This window comes from Aythya fuligula, chromosome 2 (genome assembly GCF_009819795.1).
Source record: "Aythya fuligula isolate bAytFul2 chromosome 2, bAytFul2.pri, whole genome shotgun sequence".
Lineage (NCBI taxonomy): Eukaryota > Metazoa > Chordata > Aves > Anseriformes > Anatidae > Aythya > Aythya fuligula.
The window spans coordinates 105013931-105030289 of NC_045560.1; the positions used below are offsets into that span (position 1 = coordinate 105013931).

At 38.4% G+C, this 16359-nt stretch overlaps 1 protein-coding gene across 1 annotated transcript in view; it reads right to left on the minus strand.

Moving 5' to 3' along the window:
* GNAL (G protein subunit alpha L) overlaps positions 1-16359 on the minus strand; it is a 123439-nt gene that overhangs the window by 52117 nt on the left and 54963 nt on the right. Inside the window, exon 5 of the mRNA XM_032182451.1 lies at positions 7282-7379. Coding sequence (XP_032038342.1) covers positions 7282-7379 — 98 coding nt within the window. The remainder of the gene's footprint in view (positions 1-7281; positions 7380-16359) is intronic.

Below are 16359 nucleotides of genomic sequence, written 5' to 3' on the forward strand. Positions count from 1 at the left end.
GGCGGCTATCAGAAAGCACAACAAGAGCTCCTCAAAGCCCAGGCTGTGTATTTCAAGCTCCAGGACGGATGTGAGCACTCCCTCTCAGGAGCATTCCTGTTTCCCATGTGCAGTCAGCATGGTCTGAACAAGAGCAAAGCATGGCACCAGGACTGCTAAAACATAGGCAATGCATTGTGGATCAACAAGGGATCAAAATCATTCCAAACATAGAGACGGCAGTGGAAAGGAAGTAATTTTGGATTTTGTTTCAAAAGGTGTCCCAACACAGATACCATACTGCTCTTTCAGGGACAAAAATTAAAGATTTAAGTTCCTTAACATCTCTTCCTTAGATGGTGCAGGTACTCTGATTATTGATTGTTGCTCCTTGTCAGTGTAGAAATACAATGCTGGATTGACGATTTCACAGATAATACAACCATGTCAATTTGAAAACCCCAGTTGCTTATTCAGCAGTAACTTCATTTACATTTTCTGTTGCAGTTTTGTCATGCAGTATGCAAGCACACCAGGTCAGACTCTTTTGGTCTCATGCTGGCCATCTTCCCAGAGAAAGTTAATGATGAGGAAATTTTCTAGGTCCCTTCAGCGATCCCTTCCCCTTTCCAGGAATCCCCAGTGGCAGGGAAGATGCCACAGTGAATGAGCCACAGAGGATGTACAGATGGGATTGTTTTCAAGCTATGATATCACAACCCCCTTTTCCTTCTTCACATACAGTTTTGATTCCGGTGGTTTGTAAGCAGTTGCCATCACAAATGGGAGAGGCTCAGTAGGTGGCTGGACATCTTTTTGTATGTTCAAAGACTACAGTGGGTCTAGGCATAGAAATGCAAAAGCCACTGCTCCTGACACTCTATAAAAGGCACATGTAATTTTACCTGTAACAGCGTGGGTCACCAATGAATTTGCAGTGATAATGTATTTCAGTACTTCAACAGGCTGAAATGCTTCTTCTAAGCATATATTTAATTCCTTAAAATTATTTTTTCCTACCAGAATTCCCTCCTCAGCTTTGGAAAGTCTCAATTTTTTTTTAGGTGTCTTTCCATGACCTCTACTGTCTGTATAACTCCTACAATGCAGTACTATGAAGAAACCTGGGACAAGCCAGAAAGTATACAAATTTAGCTGAAGGCACTCAGTTCCATGTATCTACTTTGTCAAAGACATATGACATGAGATATGTCAAAAATCTTTGATGGGCTGCAACAATCAGTCACTAACTGATACAGCCAATTACCAGTGACAGTTTTATGTAAAATATTAAGTAGTTTGTAGAATTTTTTAGCAAAATTTCAACTCAGATCTCAAGGGTGCCCATGACACTATTTTTCCTCATGTTTCAATGATCTTGAATTAGACAGAACTGAACAGTGTATGATGATGGGGAGGCACAGGAACAAATACATAAAGGAGGGCGTAATCCCTAGATTTAATCCTGCATACAGTGAAAATTATAAAACAAACAAAAATGCTGAGATGATGCATTTCCTTCCTATGCTCTAATGATAAGGAAAAATGAAAAAAGAGAAGCAGTTCTGCTATTTAACTACCGAAGTTGAGGCCTCCCACATTGTCAGAATAGAAAAGCTGCTTGCTGCTGTACAGACACGGGTAGTTATCACTGTGTACAGCACTTTCAAAGGAGACAGAATTAGTAACTAATAAAGACCTTGGTCTTGAAAAGGTTAATATTGAGGACAACGGCAGTGTTACGGGTCGATTGGGTTCATTGGAAACTGGTGTTGGGAAGGCACCACAGGAAGGACTTAGCTGCCACTGAGTCAACACAGCCTGTTTGTGACCTCTCTGTGTGAGAGCTTTAGCAGAATCCAATTTGGAGTATGAAGCTGCCAATTCTAGGAAAATCCCTAGAAGTAGTATTAAACAGCAAATCCCAAAGCCACACTAAGCGAAGGTATGAGAATTACACTAACGCATGTATTTATTTACAGTCATGCATGCAGCGTGTGTATGTACCAACACGAGACTGAAGTGATAGGCTAGACAAAAGACACAAATAATGACAAAGTAGGCTCTTTGACCTCAGACTGCAAGAGGGAATTGAGGAGTGATTATGTCCATACTAATGATTAAGCCATATCTAGGAGAGAACACAGTAACCTAGAAATATAACTTGTTTTCAAGACATGTTGCTAAGACTGAAAACGAAAGAAAAAGTTTTCACACGTCAGGATTTGATGGACAACAACTTAAAAAACTTTTTTAATTACTTCACCTAATAACAGGATAGATGCCTCATAGGTTGGCTGAAACCCTTCGCATAGAAAGAATAACTGCAAAGAAAAGGAACTTGAGATGTGTCCTTTGCATGTATATTAGCTCAAATATAAAATCAATTTTCTTTGGCCAAGTTCACATCCCTTGTGTTTGCTTTTCTGAGAACTTGCATAATCAAGTTTTATTAGCACAAATGTTTGTACAGAGACCAATTTAGGCCTTCACACTTGAGGATATCAGGAGTGGCGTTTTTTATCAGGGAAAGGAGATTGGTAGTCAAATGGGGATAAACTACTGGCTGAGGACAGTGCTCCCTTAAGCCCTTGGTTTAGTTCTTAAACAGAGCGAAGTTCTTAAACAGCGAGCGAAGTACAACCTTTCCAGCTAGGGCCACCCACACACGTGCACACACAGACACACACACACAGCTATTTTGTGTGAATGCACTGAGACAAAATAAAACTCTGGAAGTTTCCAGTAAACCTTAAAGTAGTTTTTTCAATTTTTTTTTTTCCTGAAAAGATGCCTTGAGCAAACTGTATGTGACCTTAAAAGAGAATTAGATTTTCTGCTTTTGTGGTTTTCTTTTTTTTTTTTTTCCTCCCTAATTCGTCTCTTCTGCTCTACCAACCACTATCTTTCCCTGATACTGCCTAGGTGCTGTAGTATCCCCACACCTTATGTCTCATCACTGCAACCAATTTACCAATTTAACCCGGTCAACTGAGCAAACTGACATGTGAGCAACCAAAACTAAGATAACTCAACCTTTACTTCATCAAGACAACAGATGTATGTCACCAGACTGTTCCCAGTGTTCCCCAATGCTGACTGACGATCTGCAGAGTTCTTCAACGTCACTGCTGTCATTAGGCACATGTATTAGTTTCCAAGCAAAATGTAACTGCAACAGCTTTTCTGGGATTGCTAAAGAAGCCACCAACTAGTGCATAGTATGGTTGGCAGTAAAGAAAAGGGACTCTGAATGCAGAAAACTAGCATTAGAATGAAGTCAACCCACTTACATGCATATTACCAAACAGGCAGTAATAATCTGTAACTCTACCTCGTGGTATGTTATTGTAAAATAGTTTTATGCCTCTTCATTGCCACAGACATTAATTTTCTTAAAAGATGCAAACATGCTTATGAAGACACATAATCAACTCACCAACTCTTTGTCTTTTTTTTTTTTTTTTTTTTTAAACAAAGGTCACCATAATTGGACCTTTATTTTTGTTGATCTCTTCCATATTCAAGGCAATTTGCTAGGCAGTTCCCTTCCATGGATACAATAAAATTTGACATTAAGCAACAAGTATGAAGAAAATACAGTATTTAAAAAAAAAGGAGTTGTATTCATCTTACAGAAAACTATTTAGCTTTTAGGAAACTGTTCCAGAATGACAAGAAATTTTTAATGAAGGTATTTTGGTCTACAATTTATATGCTAGACAGTTCAGTGCTAAAACAACACTAAAGCACAATCTGAGAGTCCCTTACAGAGCTAGAATTTGCTGAATATAAAGTATGTGAATACAGACATAATCACAGCAGTTTAAAGTAGGTTAAAGATAACCAAAGTAAGTTAAATACGATTTTTGAAACGAAACTTGAAACTTAGCTTCAAAGAAACACTAAAGCAGAAGACAGGACATACAATAACCTGCTGGTTTTATGATGCTATGCTCTAAGAAATATATGACGGTCATTAAGGAAAAAAAAAAGTTTGATAGCAGTGCAATATTCTCAACCCCTGCAAGAGTTACGTAAATATGTAGATATGTATTTGTGGTTAGTGATGAAGAACAATTCAGACCGTTGGTTATAATATATCTACACTTGTCGGGCCACCATGTCTGACCTCCTGTCTGGTCACAGTCTCACATTTGCTACAAATACCACATTATGTAGTAGCATGACACTAAGAAGTGCAGATGTACGCAGCAGTCACATCAGAATATTAAAATGGCCCGACAAGCAGGCCCTGATTCTCACTTCTATGGAGGATTGGTATCCTGGTAATTTTAAAAGGCATTAAAGATAATAGAAAAGCAACTTTCATGGCCCAACGTAAATAAAGAATTTGCCTTTGTGTCTTCCTACTACCTCTCTTTCCAGAAAAATATTTTTCCCAGAGTAATAAAATTAAGTTAAGTTTTAAAAACAGAGAAGCTAAGTATTGTAGCCAAATTAAACTCTTTTAAAATACACTGTAGTGGTAACTCATTTAACAGTCAGGAAGCTGGGTTGCTGACTTCATAATATGCTAATAAAGCTTTTCAGTATTTCAAGTCAGCAATCCAACTTGTAATCCAACGGTATTTTTAATACAAATTGTTTTTTTTTTTTTTCTTTTAAGCAGAGAAATTATTAGTGGCCTATTGATAATGTTCTTCCTGAACTAACAGGTATGAGATTGGGATTTAGCTGATAGCCTGAGATGCATTCTCCCAAAGCCTGTGCAATGAAAACGATGTAGATATTTAAAAATACCCAGTAAGCATGTGCATCAGCATTGTGCTCCTTCCCCTTTGTTCTTCACCCATTAAAGGTGACCATGGACAGGTTCTGAAAAAAAGGTCATCCACTTGTACTGAACCAGAAGGACAGCACCTTCACTGTCAGTATTCTCTACACGTTTTCTCACATAAGTATTCTCACATAAGAAAACATCTGTACTTATAAGTATTGTATTTCTAACCCAGTCTCAAATGCTTCAGCTACAGGTCTGACCTCACCTCAGCACTCTGAGTAAGATCCATCTAATGCTAACACAGAGGTGCTCTTGGTAAAGCAACTCCTGCTGTGCAATATATAAACTCAAGCATGCAGCAAAGATACAACAGCTTGAAAATCTCCTTTTCATTGACTCTCTTAGTACCATTTTGATTTTCAAGGAATGATGGAGGGGCAGATAAAAGCTGGGTGCATTTTTAGTATCTTCTCTAAGATTACACTTCATTATATTAACGTCAACACCTTTGAAGAAAAGGTTGTTTGATCAGATCAATGACACTGGTATTCCTGAGTTTCAAGTCTCCATGAGAAGACTGAACACTTGAAAATGTGGGTGAATTGCTTGACTATTACATTTTCAGGCAGATCACAAAATATAAAGCACACATGTTTAAAGGATATTTAAGCATTAAACACTATTTCATAAACTGTCTTGAAGGTGGAGGGCTATGCAAGTGTTGTGGTAAGTACAATAGTGAATGACCTTGACAACAGAAAAAGAAAGAGATGGAAAAAATATACAGAAAAAAAAAATAACAATAATCTTCCTTCAAGCTTTTAGGAAAAAAAGTAGTGGGATTTAATTTTATGTTTCAGAAGAGTGGACTTCATTCTAGACCCACATTTTTCCCATTTTTTGTTTTGTTTTTGGATGTACCATGAAACAGCCTTCTTGTTGAAATCTGTAGTTAGGCACCATTTTTTAAGGGAAAATACAGTGCCATTAATACTATAATCCAGTGTTGTTGCTGGGTCCTTTAAAAGTCTCTTTTTCCAAAGCAGGACTGGGAGATACATGTCTTTACTGATCATTACAGTAAACTTTATATTCATTTACTTTAAATACATGTCATTATTCTATTTCACTGGTCTGAGGTCTTATTTGAGTGTATTAATAGAACAGTCAGCCTGGACTTTTCAGCAAGCATAGCTCAGATTTGTACCATGGTGGTCATGGTGGTAGCGGTGGGCAAGGGTGGAGGGGACACCCACCAACCACAATTTAGGACAACTTTTTTTTTTTTTTTTTTTTTTTTTTTTTACTATACAGAACTATTGCTTGCTTGGACTGTTGCAAGGCAAATGCTTGAGCTTTGGTAAGCTCAATCCATTGAGGTCAAATGAGTTATTTCCTACACATATGCAATTTTCCCTTGCTTCCATGTGCTGATGAATCATTATTGGATCCTTCTCTTTCCCCAAAATAATCTGGAATAAGGGAAAAGAAAATACAACCCACAGCACCGAAATTCCCCATTGTGGCAGAAGCATGACAATTCCTTTAGCTACACAGCCCATTTTCTCTGCTTGAGCCTAGGCCCTGGGAGCAGAGAGGACAGAAAAACAAAACACTGAGTGCTACAACAGACTTGCGGTATTGTTGCTGACCATACTGCCAATTAGACAAATCATAACACACTGGAGTGTGTTCTCTGAAAACCCAAAATCACATAGCAACTGTAAGAGTACACATTTTCGCAATAGCAGTTCACATGAAATGTGTATTTTTGGTCAAAGTCTAATTCAGAGCTGGGTTATTACTAAGGACAGCGGAGTTTTGTAGCCCTGGCACGTTAATGTACTACTTCCTGATTAATCTGTTTTCATCAATGTACTACGTATTTATGATTTGCACCTTCACAAGCTACTACATATCTCTTTTCCAAACACTCCCAATCAGACAAACCTGTTCAAGGATTACTACTGTTATGCACAAATGTACTGTTTGACTTGATTGATATGAAAGAGAGAATAACAAACATATTACTACCTTGCATGAAATAGTGCTTATCATTTTTTCCCAGAGAATATACTAGAGACACAATAGTAAAGGAGGTATGCATCCTGTTAGGTAAAAATCTCAGAAGCTTTAGTGAAATATGAAAAAAACAGAGGTATTTCAGCACTGGGTCATAGAATTTAAAACAGAGCATTTTCCTTAGATTGGTTCTAACTTTTTAAAACTTCATAGTTTCAATCAAAATTATTCTGTGTAAATGTATTTCAAAAGGGATACAGATACTTATTTGATTTTTCCTTTCATATTGGCCTTTATTAAGTATCTAAAGTATCTAAAAAGTACCTAAAGTATTAAAGTATCTAAAGCAGAATATTTAGGTGTGTAATAATGACAGGCTATGATAAAGCCATCAATTACTTTTGCTATACACAGAGAAATAAAATGTTAATTGCTGCATTGCCAAACACCCAGATCTTGCAAACATAAATATATTTCATAACTTGTTAGAAAAGATTACATTCTTGGCTATTAATTCAATAGAAAGAAACACTTACTACTGTGCACAGTCAATCAGTTGATACTCGTTTGACCTCTCGAAGCATGCCTTCACACCTTCATCATCCCAGAGCTTTTTTGCATGTTCAAAGAATTCCTGAAAATTGGAAATACAACAAATAAGAGAACATTTCTCAATCTTTTGAATCCCCAACCTAGATTTGTTCCTCCTTCACCCAACCTTCCTGCTTGGAAATTTTGTGGAATGAGAAATTACATCTTTAAAGAAGAAAAGGAAAAAAAAAAAACACAACACACATTCATTAGCAAAAATGTAGTAAAATATACTGTACATATGGTTGCTGGCAGTTCCCAGTACATGCTATGTAATCAAGACTGTCTTCAAAATTCAGAGTACTCATACTGTAAGTACAACCATTACCCAGAAGCATGCTCACTTATTTTTTAACTGAATGTATGTTTCTGACATGGAAAGGGCATGAAAGTGGTGCAAAAAGCTGCTCAGCTTATAATCACTAGCTTCTCAGAGAAAGACCAGTCTGTAACTTTAAAAAGATTGTGTAACTTTTCCTGAAAAACACAACTCTCCGCTGTTCAGTATTTTCTCATGCAACATAATTTAATTGCAAGAATTTCAGAGCCTTTGCTCAACACCGCTTCCTCCGAGCAGCGGCCTGGCACAACACACTTTTCCTAGCTATCCCAAGCAACCCAGCCCAGAACTATGTGCCGGCCAGCTTATTTCAGAGTTACTTGAAAGAGGAATCGCAACCCTCCTGGGTGATGGGGAGGCTGTAGCTCAGCTGGACGAAGCCCGCAGGTGCACAACGATGGGTCGGACTCTGCCCGACAGCTCTGGCCGTAGGGCCATATGCACTCCAGCTCTTTTTTAAGCTGGGAGTCAGCTTTCTGTTAAATTGTTGCTGGAATGCCAAACCATAACCAAGTTTTTCCAACCAGATCTTTCTCAAATTGAATGAAGCATGGTTAGATAAATGAAAGAATTTCCAAACCGAGTTGTTAACGTTTTGTGTCAATTTAAACACAGAAGTTGTTTGCAACTTCTTAACACCTTAACACATCTACCAAATCACCAGAGACCTCTGGTCAATCACAAATTTGTGAAACTTAACAAAATGCTTCGCTCTTCCACAATTCAAGTTAGCTCTGTGTAAAATGGGTGCAGCACCACTACTCACTTCATAACCCTGTTGGTAAATACATGAAATTTCTGCAATTGTTTGCCAGTCCCTCATGCCCACATTGTTAGGATTAAAAACTCTCAAAAAACAACATTCCTAGCAAAATATCTCGACAGCACAGTAACTTTACTTCTCCTCCGCATGGGTTTCCTATCTTGAACCCCACCTCTGTAGTGTACCACAAGAGGTAACACTGTGCTCCTCACAAACTGGTTGTGAGCTGCTGGAGTTCTCAGCAGAGCAGAAGAAGCTCATACCGAAAAATTTTAGTTAAGCTTTGAACATGAGCAACTAATTAAATACTTTCTATTTTTTTTCCAGTTTCCCCCAGTTATATGCAAAGAGAGAAAAATCCATTCTTTCAGAAGCCTTTGAGCATTAGAGAAAAGGACATGCTAAAGCAGGCATGAAAAATCTTCACCAGAAAGTCTTGGAAGAAAAGAGGAATCACTGGAGATTGGCAGATGCTTATACTGCCCTTGGAATTATTTCTTCATCGTGATGAGGACATGTTTATTTTGTCTTTGTTATTTTAACAACTTATGTAATGATTGTTTAAAACACTGCAGATCCACCTTTTGAAGTTAGGCTGTGGCTATTATAAACTCTCTGTTCCTGCAGCAGAAAGAAAGCAAAAACAAGCTCAAGAAAGGACAAGTTATCAAACTAAATAAATAGGACAAAATGGACAAATGTAAAAGAGAAAGCTGCTGCAAGAAAAAGAAAAGAATTGGCAAAACAAGTGGAGCAAAGTCAAAATGATAAACACCAGAAAATGCGGAACACATTTTTAATTTGAAGCTTCTGCTCGGTTGATATTTAGCTCATTAACTGAACGCATGTTTGCTGGCAGCTTCGTCTAAACAAAGGCACTGCCTTTTCACTGGAAAGAAAGTGCTCTGGGTAAGCAGGAGGGTCCCAGGGCAAGAGGACTGAGCTGTCCCTCCCGCTCGGATGGGTGCATGTGTGGCAGCGTACCACCTCGGTGCTCCCTCCTGGAGGGGTTTCCTTGCTGCCGACCCCGGGGGCCAAGCATGGTGCTGCTTTCCCCTCCTCGCCATGCACTGGTGCCACCGGTGGTGTGAGTTCCCATACCCGAGGGGAACTGCTCCCGCATCTAAAAAATGGCTCCATTCAGCCCTACAGGATGGGGATGGGAAGAGGTCTGGGATGCTAGCATGAAAGCTTCCTTTCCTACAGGGTGGTATGGTTTGAGAGATGGCTGCAGTCGTAAATAAGTACATAAATAAACAAATGAAATTCAATAGCTAGAGCAGTTTCTGACTTTACTTCTGTTTTTACATCCTTTATACAAGCTTTATTTACTCTTTAAACTCTTCTGGAAAAGAGGCAATCTTCTGGTGAAAATAACACAGTTTCTAAGCCCCTACAAATATGTTGTAAATACATGGCTTCCATATTATATGCTTCAAATATTTCCACCTGACCATTATATCTCAAAGCAGTCTATTTAAAACGACTTCCAGACTTTTAGTCCAAAGCAAATCCTATAAAACAGAGCAAATATACTTACCTCATTAAAATGTACCGATCTACTGCAGAGGAGTACACTTGCCTGCAAATTGCCTCCCACACAGCTACCCAATCCTTCTTTCCCAGGTGACTAAAGCTTTCCAGAAAAATCCTGCTTCATTTCAAGACACCAAGTACCATGATCCAACTTTTCACACTCGTTTTTAACCCCTTTCTCTTCTCTTAAGTTCTTCAGCACTTTCTTTCCTCCTTAGTTGCTGAAGGCTCTCACTGCACACACAAGCACGCAGGACGATGCTCATGCATGCCACAAATTTATCTGCTCTGCCTGGACCCTACCTGCTCTCTGTCACAGGACAACATCTACTCAGAGCAGCAGCCACATTTAGCAACTCCTGTCCTGGGTCATTCAAATGATGGAGAAACCAGATTTGTTCCAGCTGATAAAAGACGACGGGCTAAAGCTTTTTGATTAACATTTCTGGGGAACAACACAGAAAGTATTACCTTCGGTTAGTACAAAACAAATAAGATTTTATGAGTAAATTGTGACCTTAGCATCTTAGATTACGAGATGTCCAAACTAAGATATTCTTAAGGGTGCTGGCTTCTACAAAGTGGCTATTCAGAAGTTCTTAGAAGCCAAGGGTCAGGTCCTTTAAGAAACCTCAGCTGGAACATAAAACGGCGACATGGAAAATCACCAGGGACATCTGATGCACTCGGTTTGCAAACACATGCAGCTGACCTCTATCAGATCAAAGTCACCAAGATCTACCAAAAATATTTAGCATACCGAAGAGAACCAGGAATAACGTACTATGCCTCAAAGCAGAAAAACACCTACATCGTGACATGTCTATGAAAACAAAGCAAAACAAAAGAGAGTTGTTCCATCTAAACTTTTCCTTAGAGACAGTGGCATATAAATATTTGCACCTATTAATATAAATATATATATATTTGATACAGTATTCTAATTAGAGCATTAGAAGCAAATGATGCCTAGGGTATCATGAACAACAGGACTCATTAATTACAGATACTTTTTTACCTTACGCACTTTAATTTACACCAGTTACCCACAAATTTATAGCAATCATCAGGCCATACGAGCACCAAAACTTTGATGTGATCAGAAAGAAGATGTGATATGCAATACCTCAAATATTCACTAATAAAAATTTATCTGGAAAATTTCCACCCTTTCCCAGAGTCCAAAAAACTCACCCCCACATTTTGGAGCTTCTTTTTCACTTGCATATCATTTTTGCTATACATAAACATTCACACATCAACTGAAAATCATGAAGTGATGTAAACAGTTTCTGATTCCTTTTTTTTCAAAATAAAGTAAGTTTAAGAAACACCCTGAGCTGATGTCACTGACAGAAACAGTATCATATTTTTACTACATTTTAAAAAGGTGTTGAAGAAGCATTTCTGCTTACCCAGTTCTGAGGACACTTTTAGACTGAAAAAAAAAAGGGGGGGAATATATTCCTATACAAAACAGTCTAAGAAACCAATACAGATAACAAATGCAGATGCACTACAGCTAAGTCGCAAAGCATTATTTTTCAACGTTGTCCTACCAGAAGTTACAGTATGTTCTTGAGATTTATTTTCCTTATTTTGGAAATAAACTTATTTATTGGTAGGTTACCTTAGAAACCTCCTCCTTACAACTCCTACAAAAATTTTTCAAGTAGATAAAAAATGAAATTGTTTCACTTTTCAGCTGCCTAAATCAGGAATAAGTATTAGTAAAGATTAAACAATGACATATCTTCAAGAACATTTCTTTACGTATTTTGGAAACAGAGCTTTTCGTCTAATTGCTTTACAAACCACGTAAGTTCAGGCAAGGTCAGTAATACAATTTTTTATTCTATTAAGATTCCTTCCTGTCTTACTTCCAGATGGAGCATACATTTACCAGCTATCCTGATGTCACCTTTCAGTCTCCCAGAAACTGGGATGTGGAAGACTCCACTATATTTTCCACTCCACATATTTCGGCTGTTAATATCTTGTAAACCTGGAAACATCTGGTGAGATAAACAGGAAATACGATTGATTTCCCTCGAACCCAAACCCATGCTCTTATTTTCCTAGGCTTCAGGTCTAAGACGCAAGACCTAAGATGTAATTTCTCATCTAAACTACAGTTTAAACCCATCTGATCAGCATGTCAACAAGTGCAACCGAGGTAGCAAGCACTATAGGTTTTCACAGTTCAGCCACTGCGGGTGAGAAATGCAGTTGCCACTTCGGTTCTTAATTTCAGTTACTACTTTTCTCTTTTTCAGGTGCTTAACCACAGAAAACCTAAACTCGGTGACTCATTACCAATTCCCACCCCAACCTCCCCCAGACACGAGCAGCACAAGGTGACTTCTGCTGCCAGCCCTATTGAGCAGGGCCTACCCCAGGTGGTGCCGCTCAAGGCGTGGGGCCGCGGGCATGCAGGCTGTCCCATCCCGGTCCCTGCACTGTCCTGGTCCCCTGGCACTGCCCCTCTCACCCACCTGCTGTAGGAAGGGTTTGGGGAATGGAGTGACAACTGATGGGCAACCACATTTCTTATTTTGGATGTAAAAGCTGATACCATAGGGATGACGCCTTAAGGAGTCAAATTAAGGTCGCTTAGGGAAGCTACAGTTGGGTTTGCTACGTGTGAAGCACTTGGCTCTGCAGTCCAAACCAGATATTTCCAACCATCCTTTCCAATGTATCTGAGGTCAGAATGGACCTGGTCCCTTCAGCACTAAGCAGGCAGCAGGATGCTGTGCTGTAACAGGGAGGACGGGTGGCAACATGGTGTGGGAGAGCTGACTAGCCTAGCACTCTCTCCACCTCCCCAGGAGTTGTGAGGAAGCCCTTTTCCATGCAGTGCCTGTGGGAAGATGGGAAGACGATGGGGACCCCAGCCCTGGGGAGAGAAAGCTCAGTTGAGCTCCAGAATGCTTCATGGCTGCTCTGGGTGTCGCAGCAGCGGTCTGCCGCCGCTCCAGTGGCAACAGATGCCATAAATCAGATTAGTGCATTGGTATTACGTTTGTTTTTGTTATTTTTTTTTTTTTTTAGCTTAAGCCATGTAAAGTACCAGAACAGCAATTAAAAAAATATTCTATTTCAGCCAAATGAAACCTAGAAAAAGAAGCAGCATCTTTTGCAGCTCCAAGACTCTCTGTAAGCCACTATACTATGTTCTCTTTCTGCAAAATATGCAGATGAAAGCAGTTTTCAGCCACTCAGGTTAAGACAAGGGCAAATTAAATTTAAATTCTTGTACCCACTTTTTTTCTTTTCTTTCTTTTCTTTTCTTTTCTTTTCTTTTCTTTTCTTATCTTTTCTTTTCTTTTCTTTTCTTTTCTTTTCTTTTCTTTTCTTTTCTTTTCTTTTCTTTTCTTTTATTTTCTTTTCTTTTCTTTTCGTTTCTTTTCTTTTATTTTCTTTTCCCTTGATGTTCATTTTCCCATTAATTAAAGGCTTGTGCATTTGGAGTCAAACTTTCAAAACACTGCTGTTCTGACTGGGTTGTGCTTGAAATTAAACTTTCTCTGACATAACTTAAGAATGAAGGGGAAAAAGAAAAACAACAGAGAAATTCTCTGTGTTTCTAAACACACATCCTGACCAGTATACTCATTAGAGAGCTAAAAATATGCTCAAAGAACCAAAAGGACTTTTGCCTTTGGAGGCTACTGATACACATCGGATATTGCTACAGTCTGTCTTCATGCTTATCTATATACACATCTCTTAATCTCTGAATAGGACAGTATTTTAGTAGTTTCTTAATCTCTCAAAGTGTTTATATCACATACAATTATCTTTCTGTAAGATATACATGACATCTCAACATAATATAATCCAGCAGCTAAGACTTCCTAGCATGCACAGAAGAATAAATCTATTTTAAAGAGCATAGAGAATAAATGTAATAATGGAAACTTGCTGAGTGAATAAACTTGAAGGAGTAACACACAGTCCTTCACATGAATGATGACAATCAGAAAAAGTATTTTAGGCAGCCAACACCATCTACCCTGTGCAAGAAATGAGGTAGACAGTAAGGAGATGAGTTGAACCCTGTACTACAATTTTTTAAAAATAGTATTTATTTCCATTGCCTGGGCTTCTCTGCTATGGATGCTACAGGACTGTACAGAAAAACAAACAAACAAACAAACAAAAAACAATAAAAATCTAAAAACTATTAGCATAATCTTATACATAGAGGAGTTGCACAGACAATCGTAATTTTTAGAGTCCAACTACACAACTTGAGTCATAACCCAGTGTTTAACTGAGGCAGTTGTTAGCTGATGTTACGAGAAACCCACAATGGATGGTTAAAGATAATTTGCCCCAGTGCCTCCAATTATAATTAGTTTGCTTGTGCCAAGTGTAGCAACTCATCTTCTATTAAAAATACTCACCATCCTCCAAAATTTACAAACAGTAATTAGAGAGGTAGGAATAGAAAAATTTAAACGGACCTAATGCAGAAATTATGGGGTAAGGTAGCAGGTAAGAGGCCCAAGAGAGAAGGGAGCCTGCTCAGTTACCTCTTCCACAAACAAGCACAGTCTCTTGATAATCAGCTTCTTGTTTATGAGACAAAAGTGTTCCCTATGGCTCAGCCAGTTCCACTTCTTAATCCTTTATGAAACACTCTGCTTAACAAGGGAACTGTTTTGCTGCAGGTACAGAAAATGCAGCTGCTCAAACTCTGAATGCCCATAACAAAGACAGGCAAACAGAATTGCAATTTAAAAACAGAAGTGGAAGACATGACTTTAATATTTCCAACAGCAGTGGCATCAAAACCTTCATTAGCACCCAAGAGATAGTGTGAGAAACGCTTGAAACCATGTGAGAGTGGTCAACTGGCATGCAAAGACCATGCTTAACAGTCTGGTTCAGATCTTTCTAAAGTACCAGCACTTACAGTAGGTTAATTGTACAGAAACCTTTAGGGAAAGTATAACCTCCAGCCCTGCAAGATATTTTCAGTTGTAATTTGTGGGTGTGCAATAATCAATGCAATTCCTTTGCGAGTTGGTGACTCATTCTGATAGGCAAATCAGCAGTTTGGCCTCTAACCCTCCTCCAAAACCTAAGTTTGGATCCATCTAAGAGAGGTAAAAAGTAATACATCCCGATCTACCTTCTCTCCCTGTTCACTGGAGTTGTTTTGCCTATTTTAGGACGGAGATGACAGCCTTGAAGCATGCTCAGCCTGCACTAAACTGCTGTTCATCAGAACTGAACACAGTAAAAACCTTGTGTTGGTGCACCTTAAGTTCCAAGAAAACAAAATCACTTTATTAACTTCTAGGAGAATCTTTTCTAACTTGGAAGTGTAAGGAAAGAATCTGGGGAAACAAACAGCATTTATAAACATATAAAAGCACCATTTTCATGTATCTACCGTATAGTGCTGCATCTAGAGAAAATTTATGATTGTAGAGCTAGTTGACAGTGTTCAAAAACCAAGAGTGCAACAAACACAGAACATTTTAAGTCCCTTTCTTGAACTATTTTTGTGACTTGACTTTTAAGCTTTTACTCTACACTCCATTTCCAAGAAGTGTGTACAGTTAGGATATCAGCCTGATTGCCTGAGCAGTTCTATTTCTGCCTTCTAGAAACACGTTCCATCTGCCATGATATTTTATAGAAATCAACAAGTTCACTTTCATAGATCACAGAACTTGTCTACTAAATTCAAGAAACATTTACTTCTCATAACTTAAATGTGTCAAAAGAGATGCTCTCAAACACTAGAAGAGGTCTGAGAATTCTTCAGATCATGCTAGCAAAAGCAAAAGTAAAATAATCATCTTGTGTTTTCACTACATCAATATTTAGAGGCCAGTACTGTGGGTACGATAGGCTTTGAGGTTAAAAATGCAGAATTCTTTCAAAGAATTCTGTCAAAGTGCAGTTCCATGTTTTTCCTTCACTACTTATTAAATATTTTTTGTTGTTGTTTAAAAAAAAAGCTTTTATCATATTTAAAACAACCACCTCTGAATCAATCTTCTAGCTTCCATTTTAATTGTGTATTTTGACTTTCAAGTCTGCCATCATGAATCCTTGAACCACCTTGCCTACCTGCTGTTTTGAGGGGAGTCATCAAGCCCTCTACAAAGGAAAGCAGGACAAACAATTTAAGCAAATTAGTTAGTGTATGTAATGCCTAAAAAAGGTGTTGTGCCAAGGATGCAAAGCTCATACATGGTCTTCTCCTTGAAGGTATTTTCTTTAACACAGAAAATCTCTCAGTACTGACTGAACAGAAAAATCAGAAATATGTTATGACTTCACAACTTTGTTAGCAGGTAGTTTATCACTGTGACTGAAATGCTGATTACATACATTTCTTTGTAGGACACTGACCTTTCA